This window comes from Gymnogyps californianus, chromosome 5, assembly GCF_018139145.2.
Source record: "Gymnogyps californianus isolate 813 chromosome 5, ASM1813914v2, whole genome shotgun sequence".
NCBI classification, from domain to species: domain Eukaryota; kingdom Metazoa; phylum Chordata; class Aves; order Accipitriformes; family Cathartidae; genus Gymnogyps; species Gymnogyps californianus.
In genome coordinates, this window is record NC_059475.1 from 3,258,666 (window position 1) to 3,271,247 (window position 12,582).

A 12,582-nucleotide genomic window follows, 5' to 3' on the forward strand; every position below is an offset into this window, starting at 1 on the left:
TTAATGACATCTAATTTCAGCTTTTCATGAGTCATGAAAAGAAACTTATCTACTAAAATACAGGTCATTAAACAGAAAAAACAGTGGAAACAACTAAATCATGTAAGAGAGGAAGGGATATAATATTTATATACTATAGCATGTAACAAGTCAATTCTTACTTTTTTAAGAAACAAGAATGAAAGTGTTTAAAGTGCAATTCAGAGAGGCCAAAGTTGACAACACAAGTTCCTGACAAATTGAGTCAGACAATGGAAGTTTGAAATACTTGAGTGGAATCCATCCCAGATACTTAGGCACTTTGAAAAGAACATCTGTCAAAGTGATGGTAATTTTGCAACTTATTTCTGAATTTATAGCTAAATTCCAGTCTATGAAAGATTGGAATTGTACATCTTGCATTTCCGAAGCAAACTTAATGCAGACCTTGAGTACCAGAAGAATTCTTCACATAAAGCCATTTCTGATCATTAACAAAATCTGTATTCTTACTGCTTATGTAACATAATCACCCATTTATCTGTTCATACACTTCTGAGAAACACTTCAATATCTAGACTAAAACCCTATAGGCTGAACAGCTTTGCATTTTTAGGATTTTATTCTGATAACCTGAAATACTAAGTTCCTGGTAGGTCTGACTTATTCACAGCTACTTACTTTCTTATGTCCCCGATATCTTCATGGCTCACTGTATGCAATGCTCCTTTTTGGACTCTGTCCAAACGCAAAGAGCGAGGTGAAGAAGGTGGTGATGTCTCACATTTTATTGTGGTTTTATCATCTCGTACCTCTTCTCTAGAAGCTGGAGACTAATGGAAAATGAATGGAAACTTGAGAGGTTCGTTGGAAATGCCAAAACATGAATGCAATATCAATGTTACACAAAATACTGAAAGGAAAAATCAATTATTTCAGTGTTAAAGGATTACTCTTGCCCTTAGGATCCTGCAGTTCCCTACTGTTTGACTTCTTTCTGGATTTTCTGTTACCTTCAGTGACAAACTACTAAATTTCAGTCTTAGCTAGTGAAATGAGCAAGTAGCACTCATCTTTTATTCATTCATAGAGCTAAGAACTAAAGTAATGTCTTCAGCACCATAAAAGCAATATACCTGACTTCAGTTTAAGCAAGTGCAGAGACAGAAAACCAGAGTCCTGTGAAAACAAGGCATCTCGATTCTCACAGTTATGTCTTTAGACAATCATTAGCAAGATTACCAATTCTATGAAGTCAGTTTCTACATACCTGTCGCTAAGGCTTATCTCAAAGTTTGAATAACTGAATAAGACTTATTTGTGTGTGCACTAACAGATCTTTAAAATAAAATATTGTTTCATCAAGACTGCAAAATAGTGGTTGCAAACAGAAAGCAACACAACAGTCCCCCACACCAGCAAAAAAAGCCAAACAAAAAAAAACCAAAACAAAACACAAAAGAAACCCACACTTCTGTTAAGATGATAAACCATTTTACGTTTAATATCAGAGAGCATATAATCTTGTTTTATTATACAGTTACCCTGCCAATACTTCTTTTTATGTTCCTGTTATCCATCAATGAGTTTGGGGACAGGGAAGGAGACGAAGGGGCACACCGGTAAATAAACTAAAGATTTTTACCTTTCTACGGTGTTTCCTTAAATCACTAGGCTGACAGATGCATGCAAAGAAAAGAAATTTGGAAAAGCTGTATTTATTGTAAACTGTAGCACAGATTGAAACAACTAGTACAGACAAAACATATTAGGGAGAATATAAATAACAATTACAGCAATGGCACAGAGAAAGATACAGAGTACGAAGTACTCTTCAAATCACAGATTACGTAAATGTATCCCTGAAGAGGGGAAAAGGAAGAAAAAAAATAATCAAGACTTATAGTTGGTTATCTACAAAAGTACCGTCGATACTTGAATATATTGGTACCATAGGCAAATTAGCACACAAAACGTGCATTATTTTCAGCATGAAAAACAGTAAAGTACATGGGGGCATAAGGTGTTGCTTTTAAAAGGTGAGAAGATTTCCAGTCACATGTCAAGGACTTGCCTTGAACTATATAACCTACATGAGTAGCCATAGCAGGCTTAATATGTTGTCTGCACTAGTTCCTTCTCACACCTTGGGCATTTCTGCAGTTGCTTCCTACATAGCATAAAAAGCAGCCATACTTTAATAACTGTGAAAGACAGAGTGCCAACAATAGCTGATTTCTATACAGTAACAGTATCCTGTTCTTTTTACTAAGTTTAAAGTGCTGGAACGTTTGAGCAAGAGTCTACCACCGGTTTTATTTTATCCTCCATCCACTCCAGAAGCCACTGTATCTCACCTCCTAGGTACTTCACACCTCTGCCAGTGCACAGAGCAAGGCAGTAACCTTGAGCTACATAAACAAGCTAAGTTATTCAGACCAATGCTGACAAAAGTTTAATTTAGATAATTTGTTTAATAGTTATCATTGCATTTGGCGACAAATTATTTCAAAAGGCTGTAACCAAAAATAAAGTCAGTCCCCTTGAAGTTAGGGAATTGTCTGTCGTTTCCTTCCCACAAATGACAACTTTTAATCATTTTTACTTAGAATACATGCAAACTATGCAGCATTAATATGTTAAGTTTTGTTCAATCTGACTGTAGAGTACTATGTTAATACATCGTAAATTCATAGAATCAAAGAAGGGTTTGGGTTGGATGGGACCTTTAAAGATCATCTAGTCCCTCCCCAAGTTCTTTGACAAAGCACAGCAGGCTCATTTTACCCTTGCTGGATCTTTCCTCTATTAAATCTGATAACCCATAAAAATGAAAATGTTTACCATGTGGAATGAAAACTGTCCACAAGAACTGTTCAAGAGAGCTGTAGGTTTCACAATTTATCATGTTGATGCTTTTTAATTAATTTTAATCATGAGGGGTTTTCAGCTAACTGAACTGCTAACACCACTACTGCAGTTAGCATTAAGCTAATGTTGCCATCATGCTCATAAACTAATGCAACTTTCTATTAACACATTGAAAAAAAATCCACAAGAACTCATTCAGTATGATAATTCATAATAGCCATTCCAAAAGTTTCTAGAAAGCTTTTGTTCTGTTACTCTAGAAGCATAGCTTCTTGTTTTCGTACTTTCACAAAAGCTTTCACAAATCAGTTGCCAGGTACAAAAACGTCAGACAAATGCAACTGCAAACAATGGATCAAGTGCCTTTAATTCACAATTCTTATGATCTAAAGTCAACTTACAGTTTACTTTTGTTCAATTACATTAGATTTTAACACAAGACACACTCTTCTGGTCTAGGTTTTGTGAAAATAGCTACTTAAATTTGTATATAGTTTTCTGTAAGAGCAGTACTTAGCTTAACTACTTATTACTGTGAAACGTTAGAATATAAAGCACTCCACATTTTGAAATCTGTTAGTTTCTGTAAAAGAAGTGTGCTTGACCCTGGATATATGGCTAGAACTAGTATAATGATTTTTAAAAAAAAAAAATTTCAAGCAAGGCAAAATGATTCCTTTTTATGAAAAAAATGGACTTTTTGGTACACTTACACATTCATTTTAAAAAGCCAGCAAAAGTAGTTAGCTGAAATACTTGTTTTTAAACATTCCTATAAGAGACCTAAATGAGCCAAATCAGTCATTTCCAGTCCACCTGCTCTGACAGTGATGGATGGCATTCCTTGTCTACTGATTGGTATGGTATAGGCATGATACAAGTACAGTAATCCAAAACAATAAGGTACAGTAAGTATGGTGTTGCATGTACAACTAGTAAGCACAATTTCCAAATGCATATGCAAATCTGGAGACAAGGTAATGTATATAGAACTAAATTAGAGAAGGAGCTTTTCCTGAAGAGTGCTTGCAAATAAATACCTGTATCCAAGATGCTCCTTAGTGAAAGGTATCCCAAATATGAGAAACTGTTAGGTTTGCTTAACATTTATGTAAAAACAAGAAAGTGGAAAACTTGTATCTTGTTTTTACAGATAGGCTTACATGCATAAAGCAGCTCCTAGAAGGATTAATTTTTCTAAGCAGTCATATGAATGTCAAAAGAATGGATCCATCTTTCTCTACTCGCTGAACTGCTAAGTCCAAACTACTACTGCATCAGCTACTAAGTCTAACTGTTACTTCTTTTACCTGCCGGTCTTTATAGGCTAAAACAAGACACTAGCACTCATTAATATTAAAACAGCTGTGATACCTTCACAATCTTCAAGATTAATGCAATATATGCAAATCATTTTTTAGTTGAATGTTTAGTGGAATAGTGGACTGCTAGGGGTTGAAAAGAAAACATTATTTCTTCTAGGAAGAGGAGTCAGGAGAAAGACCATAACAACAGAAGGAATACTTAGGCATGAGATGTTGACCAAATAATAGACTTGAGTTCTGAACATTTTTCCTAATCATTAAGACTGTATCTTACACTTTTTATAGAAGCTGAAAGGAAGCAGTAGAAAAACCTAGAGAAAGGAAAAATACAGCTCAGTAAGAAGGAGAGGAAGGGAAAATCAAACAACCCATTTCCTAGAGAAAAGGAACACTCTTCCGAAAAATTAAAGTTAATGGATACTTACCAGCGTCATGATACCTAGTCTGTCCACTTCCCGAGCTGGACTATGTGGAATCCGCCTTGGGGTGGAGCGGCCACTGCCAGGCGGGGAGGAACCAGCAAGTGAACCACTTGCATAGGGAGGAGGAAGGGAGCTCATGGACCGGAATCGGCCATGGGCATCCAAACTTCCACTACCCACTCTGCTTTCAATCTCCTCTGCACGCTGCTCTGTGTTTTCCTTTTCTTCTTGTATAAGTCTAAAAGAAAAGAAGTTTCAAAGGAACATGACATTCAAACAAGTACCATATAAACAGAATGGCTGACTCGGGCATTAGAAAGAAGCAGTACTTATCAGACAAAGCAGCCACACTGAAAAAATCTTCTAATCCAGTCTGAAAAAAGCAGTAAATGTTACTGCTATTACCACCATGCAGGGGTTTCTGTCAAACTAGTAATACACAATCCCTTCCATAAATGGGACTGAAGGCAGAGAACCTGGAAAGAGTACTTAGGCATAAGCAAACTAGTTACTTCTGTCAACCCCCCCCAGGAAACTGAATGTGCAACCATCTTTTTCCAAGTAACCACACAAAAAGGATTTCTAGCATCACAGAAATTCATTTTTATCAAGACCTTAGCAGCAGATAGACCATACCTAATCTCTTTGTTGATTGCATCCAACTGTTCTTGAAGCATCATGGCCAAAGTCTGAGCATCAGCCTGACCACTTGGGGACAGCAGATCAACTGAACTGAATATAGTCTCCCTGTCATCCTCAACATCCGACACATCAACATCACTTTCAAATGCTTGTGCCACATTTGCCAATACACTTGCTTGCTGGGCTCGCTCCCAGTCCTGCTCGTTCAGAGTTTGAACCTAAGAGAATTAATTAAAAAAAAAAAATCCAAACTCAAATGGGAAAAACATGACATTTCTACTGTTTTTCAAGTTGTTTAAAATAATTTTTAAAAAGCCCACTTACATGCTGAATGCATCCATCAAGACAGCAATGTTTAGAGAAATGTAAAAAAAACTATAATGTAGAAAACTTCGCATCTTACAGTTAAGTCAAATTTAAAAATGGACAGCCCCACTGAATAAATGAGAATGTCACATATCTTGGCTATATATGCTATAAATTACAGTAGAATTTTGCTATCAAATCCAATGAGAATTTTGGAATCAGCTTTATATAATGAGAACTTATGTGTCCTGAAAGGGACTTGAAATTGCTTGCAGAACAGTAACATGTTAGATTAGTGTATAGACACAAAAGTAGGACTGTTTCAAATTATATTTTACAGGCTTATCATACTTAAAACAAATTGGTCTTCAAAACCATAATTTTGCAATTATTTGCTAACAATTAAAAAGACTAGTTGCTGTGCATTAGTTAGCAAAACAGGATATATAAAATCTAGCCGTTTATTGCTATGTACTCCTATTCTAAAAACTCCTTGCAATAGACTAGCCTCATCTAAACTATTTTGTTGCCAAAGTTTTATTTTTATTTTTATTTCAGAGTTCTATTACCTTTGAAGGTTCGTCTCTGAGAGCTGCCAAACGTCCTTTCTGGGGACGCCTTAACACTGACGAGGTGCCATAGGAGTCTGTATGACTGTCAGCCACAGATGAAGATGTCATAGGGTATCTGAAATCTGGTCGGCTAGAACATGAAGAAACATTTTATCCGTATGAAGCTAGGGGGAAGGGGGAAGCAAACCAAAAAACCCACCCAAATGATTCCTCTTGTCCCACCAGTGCCTATTTTTTAAGCAGTATAAAAACTGCTTTATATGCTCTATAAAGAATACGTTTTACAGCTATGACTAAAGTATTTTCAGTTATAATAGACAAAGTTACATTTAGCAAAGTGACTTTAAAGAAATTAGCAAAAAACTGTAAGTGCTGGTACCTATGATGAAGTGATGTTGCTCTGAGTCTCACTTGGTCATTTTCAGCCCTTAATGCTTCAACGTTTAATACAAGCTGATCCTGTAAAAATAAATAGATAAAATACATAACAATATGCATTAAAAAAATAAATCAGTGTCAAATACTGATTTATAAACTAACATTTAGTTTTTTGATCTCATTTCTATGAAACTCAGAAATAACAGATTTTAAAACCTATCCTTCAATGATGTAAAACATAAAAATAGTTTTTGCTACACACAATACAGCACCATCACAAAAGGGCATCCAAGATTAATTCTGTTGCCTCTCTACACTGTGACTCTAGGTAATGACAATATATATTTTTAAAACAGCTACTAAATAAAATTCACATATTACTAACTTTACTATAATTAAGTGATAATATTTAATACGAAACAAGAAGATTTTTCAAGCTCTGTGCACAAAAGGTTCTAAATGCATTCGCTTTTAACTTGGACATTTTTACATGCTCTAGAAACTCAGAATTTAACAACGGAGAAATCCAATGAATGAGAAAACAACGAAAGACTAATAAAAAGTGGCTGGTGATGAACATCTGTGCCTTGTGTGGAAACTGCTGGCCTACACATAAAAAAATTCAAAGCACATTCTGCAAAATATTCAGAATGCATTCTTCATTTTATTAGAGAAGCACAGCCTCCACAGTTTGGCCTAGCTACTTACTAGAATGATTTGGGGAGATGCAGTACACCTGTGATTTAATAAGCAATAACAAATATTATTTCAGAACAGATAGTGTGACCACAAAATCAATTGCCACTGCTGAAGGATGCAAAGAAATGAAGGGCCCCATCACTATTATTCAAGAAAGGAGCTTGTCCGTTCCAGGACAAGCAATACACAAGACAGCTGCTATTGCAAAGGAGCAGCCAAGTCTAATAAACATTTCTCTCCCTGCCCCCCAATTCTTAAAACTTCAAAAAATTTTTAACAAGCATTTCATGATACTCAATGTTTTAAGAAAAAACTTATGGGAAAATACCCAACATTAGAAGTATTTCTCTTTTCTTTTTACTGTTCAGGGTTATATGTACAACAGTATAAAAATCCTACACGATCTGCAAACTTTGGCAAATTGCCAATATATCCAGCCACTTTACGTATTCAGAAGTGTTTTAAGTCTTTGAGTAAAAAGCTATGTATTACCTACAAAATCATCATAAAACTGAGGCACACAGTACCATAAAATGAGCAATAACAGCTCCCTACTTTTAAATAGACCAGGTTATGTTAAGTTTTATGGGGGAATTCAAATCTGGTCCTGCTATGTAGCAATGCAGCAATTATCTTCCAGTATAACATTTCAGAAATGTGTATTGTACCTTTTCATGCTGAAGTTCCTCTATTTGTTTTTTTGCATTTTCAATTTCTCGAAGTAGTGAATTCTAAAACAAAATGTATCACAACTTATGTTACTTATAAAGGCTTTCAACTCTTAAACCATAACCAATATGAGTATCAAAAAAATTCAGTCAACACTATACAGATGCATCTTAAGTTACAGATACTTTATCGCTTACATCATTTCACTTTGATTACAGTTGAAGGTTTATCCTTTCAGGTGTACAGCCCTCTAAATAATGGATTTAGTAAAAGTTCCACAAAAATTTAATACCAATACCAGCCTTTTAAAGCTCTGTTTGACAAAACTAGTGAAAAAAAAAAGGAATAATTAAGCAAGTAAAATAATCCAAAGTAATTCACTGAGTGGTTATTAAGGAATTACTGGCTGTTATCATTAGGTTTTCATTTTATTTTCACTTGCCTGACCTACAAAATTACTATACAGTAATTTCTTGGACGTACTGTACCTCCAGAACTGCAACACTCACTGACTTAAGAGCCTTCATTAACATCAGAGCTGTCGTCTTTACAGTTATACCATGACTTCTAAACAACTCCAGTAAATATAAATACTTATGACTATTACAATCTCTACTCAAAGCAGTTTCCAAATTCAGACTAAGAATCATCTGAGAATTAAGAAACATTTGAGGGCTACAACAATCAAAAAGTCTTTCAACTGTTGTATTTGACTGTAGGATGTGATACCAAGGGGGTGCGGGGGGGGGAAATCAAAGATTCCCCCTGCTAATAGGAAACTTACAACTGGGTCACTTTCTTTTCCTTTTCCACCATTGCCAAAAAGTTCTGCTAAACACAGTTCCTTAAGGTAAGTAATACCATTATTACACATTTAAGACGCAAATAAAGTTTCATACGTGAACAAACAAATCATTCCGGGGAAAAAAGCCCAGGTGATCAGAAGAAAGTCTTAAAATTTTACCTGCATGTTTCTTCCCAACTTATCATAAAAGAATGAGCTGGAAGCCACAGCAAGAATACTTTTCTAGAAGCTGTCACTCACAGTGAAGGACAACTAGATTTTCCTCAGTATTCATGAACGTAGTTAGGGTTTGGAAGGTAAAGGGGAGTTAGGGTCAACCCTAAGACACTCCCACAATATGCAAGCATTTAAAAAAAAAAAAATGCAGTCAGCTGTTTCTCAGAAATTAAATTTATAAAGACTGTTAGAGCAGCCTTGTTGATGTCGTAACGAGGCCCATAATAAGAATTTCTGAAGTATTAGGAGCAGTTGGTGATCTTGAAAATAGTGATGTTAACTAAAAAACACAAGACAAAGTTTGCAGCCTTAGATGCCAGATGATAAGCACCTTTATCATTAACTCAAAGGATGGGAATCAGTAGGAGCTACATTTGTTCTGCACTACTCGATTCCTCCCAGCTCCGAGAGCGCAAAAGCAGGGAAAAGAACAAATTAAATCTTTGTAATGATCTGAGGGGAGCACAGTCCTGGAATTCTGGAAGGACATGTCAGATACCTGACTGATGGTTTAGGGATGAGAACTGAGTTGACATGAATGCAAGAGAAAGCAAACATTTATTAAAAGTCTAAATACGTCATTATATATTGCAACTGAAGCATTTTATTGCCATGACTTTAAAACAAAAGCCACTCAGCTTTTATTGAAACATTTCCCCAGATGGTCATTTCACCCTCCAGTAAAAGAAATCAAATATTTTCTTCATCCAAGACAAAGCAATTCAAAGTCAGCATCAAGCAAAGTGCTACTTCAGAAGACACTGCTTTGTTCAATGCAGAATAAGGGAATCTAACTTAAAGGCACACATGGAAGAAAAATCTGTCAGGACCTAGATCCAAAAGCAGAAGGGAAAGAAACACAGTAAAGTAGGTCACAAGTTAGAAGATGAATTGAATACAGAGGAAAGCTCCAAGATGTGCATTGACAACACAGGGAACAGCCCACTTACATTCATTTAACTTGTCTCAAAATGATCTACCTGGGAAGTAAACGCAAGATCGTTTCAACTTGCAAGAATCCCACAATGACTCAGGGTAACTGGTACAGACAAAAGCAGTGGGAAATAAAAGAAACTGAACTGAAAAGGTCAAAGTTCTGGTCCTAATTCTTTAAACTTCCTGTATTACACTGGATGAGCCTATTTATGCAGTCCACACCAGTCAACTAGGAAAGGATAAAGCTTCTTAAAAGATGCCTTCTCAACACTGTAGTACCATGCCCAGGGACAACCTCAAAAAAAAAATGAATTTTAAGAACATATTTTCAAAATCCACATGAGAAAACAGCCTTAACAGAAACTACTTATTAATAAGGATTTAGTATTTATTTACTGGAGTTACACACACATTGCAAAATACACAAATCACTACAGAATGTTGAACATCTAATTAATGTATATGCTGGAATGCGACTTGTTACCTTATCTTCCAAGGCAGCCATTCTTTCCTTGAGATGAAGCTGGAGCCTTTCATTAGATTCAGACAGAAGCTTATCAACAGTTTCTGACAAACGTTTATTATGCTCTTCATTCATCTTCTCTCTCTGTCTAGCCTAAGATACATAAAAGCTACTGAAATAACTTAAAATTTACAATGTCTATAACAATTTCCAGGTTGCAAAAACAGTAAGCTTTCTTTAATCCAAATGCATTTTCTTTAATAGAAATATTTTTCCAAAGGAATAAGGAATACTGCATGTACCTCCGTGACTCTGTAAGGGAGTATAAGGGACACTTAAGACTTCAATAACTGCTCCAAGATCAGAAGCTTGAAAATCTGATCTTATACTTCAAGAAAAAGCAGATTTCAGAACTAATTCCATTATTTATAACCTATGAACCAATTCTTCTGTAGTCATTTAATTTGGCAAGTTTTTGATCTGTCTTCCTCATCAGAAAGTATGACTAGCAATTAGTTATTTCCAAACATACTTTCAACCTTTCATTGGAGACTTTCAGCTTTTTCTTAAGGTTTAAGGTTAGCCATAGTTCAGTGGCTCAAATCTCCCAACTATCAGCCAGCCTAAACTCCGGCTTTATTTTAGAGATGAGAAATAAAAACAGCTTTGCTGAATGGTAGGCAGCCATGAAGGGGATTAGATTCTTTCTTTCAGCTTTGTATCTTTGCCAACAATATGTACGGTACCCTTTGCAGTTCTTGATTCTTTTCTTCTAGCTGTGCTTCCATCTGTCTCAGTCGTTCCTCTATATTGCCATGTCTCTCCTCAGCCTGTCAATTTGAAAGCAAAATTAGAATTTGTTTTTTTTTTTTTTTAAAAAAAGGTTTCAAAAGCATAGAAACATTGAAGCACAATAATATATCTAACATGCTTTGCGCAACTGCCATTTATGGTAATACACAATGCAGAACAGATGCCTTTCTGTCACTAAAAGAACCTAGTAAGAGTTCGTATGGTAAGTAACAAAACGATGAAGCCTCTCACCCCTAAGTACCATGAATCAACTACTACTTGCAAATGAGCTTGCAACAGCAAAAGTTCATTCATATCCCCAAGGATTTAAAAAAAAAAAAAAAAAAACCCCAAACTAAATGCATTTTCAGCTTTTCCTCACTAGCCTAGACAATATGACCATTTGTTAGTAATCATGACAAAGCAGAAAGCAGCAAGCAGAAACAAGGACTAATATACAAATTCTACCTTCCTAAGCTTGGTGGTAAGTTCCAATACTTTAGCATCTTTAGCAGCAGAGCTCCCAGGAGACAAAAGGTCAGACTACAGAGCCAGTTAGGGACAGGAAAGATAACAGGGAAAGAAATGAAACTAAGACTTTAAAAGAAAACACACACACACTCGAAAAGGCTCATTTGTAGTTACTATATATAATTCTTCAGACTTCATTATTCAATTTGCAGCCTTCTAAAAATCTTAATATTAATAAGTACCATTACTTCTCTCTCTCCCCACATTCTTCACTTGGTTAACAGTGGAAGAAATTTGGGTTTCCCCTTCAGAAACAGTTGTTGTTTTAGAAGACTTTATGCCTATTATTGAACAATTTTTAATAAAAAGCAACAAAATAATAGTTCAGAGACACATTTTTATAATGTAACAGAGTTGAGCAGGTTTTCTGTTAAGTTCCAAAGAGCAGAAATTTACTTAAAAAAAAAAAAGAGTAAATCAGAGTGTGTTCAGAGAGATGAACAGAAAATGCAGAAAAGGAGAAACATTTTCTGAACTAGTTGGGGGAAAAACAGAAACACAATGTAACAAAACCAACACTAAGAACAATCTGTGTAGCAGGACACAACAGAGAAGAGAGTCTTGAGGACACTGTCCAATTGACCCACCTTTGAAAGTGCTGCAACTCTCTGTGCCAGCTCAGCTTCCACCTCTGGCAAAGTTTCAGCTTTTCTCAAAGTCTGCTGCAGCTTTTGTTCAGCTAGTTCCAGTCGTTCTTGCAATTGCCTATTCTTATCTTCACTCTACACAGGATTATGATCGGTAAATGTTTAGTGTTAAAATGGTAACTAATTTTCAGAGAGGAAGGTAAGAATACAGATTACTGCCTTTACTAGGCCTATGGAGAACAAACTGCCCAAAACTGGTTTCATAATCAAAGATGTGGCATCCTCCCCTTCATTAAATGAGTAAATTTTTTTCTCCACAAATTTTTTTTCTGCAGACAATTTTGTGTATTCTGAAAGCAACTATATCACCAAATAAACATAGTTACGGT

At 35.6% G+C, this 12,582-nt stretch overlaps 1 protein-coding gene across 1 annotated transcript in view; it reads right to left on the reverse strand.

Annotated features, from left to right (window-relative positions):
• The window catches only part of PPFIA1 (PTPRF interacting protein alpha 1), a 59,795-nt gene that overhangs the window by 20,556 nt on the left and 26,657 nt on the right, over positions 1–12,582 (reverse strand). Inside the window, exons 9-19 of the mRNA XM_050896951.1 lie at positions 12,194–12,328; positions 11,544–11,618; positions 11,030–11,113; positions 10,305–10,436; positions 7,863–7,925; positions 6,482–6,576; positions 6,115–6,247; positions 5,234–5,457; positions 4,601–4,835; positions 1,625–1,654; positions 661–812 (exon numbers count right to left, since the gene is read on the reverse strand). Coding sequence (XP_050752908.1) covers positions 661–812; positions 1,625–1,654; positions 4,601–4,835; positions 5,234–5,457; positions 6,115–6,247; positions 6,482–6,576; positions 7,863–7,925; positions 10,305–10,436; positions 11,030–11,113; positions 11,544–11,618; positions 12,194–12,328 — 1,358 coding nt within the window. The remainder of the gene's footprint in view (positions 1–660; positions 813–1,624; positions 1,655–4,600; positions 4,836–5,233; positions 5,458–6,114; positions 6,248–6,481; positions 6,577–7,862; positions 7,926–10,304; positions 10,437–11,029; positions 11,114–11,543; positions 11,619–12,193; positions 12,329–12,582) is intronic.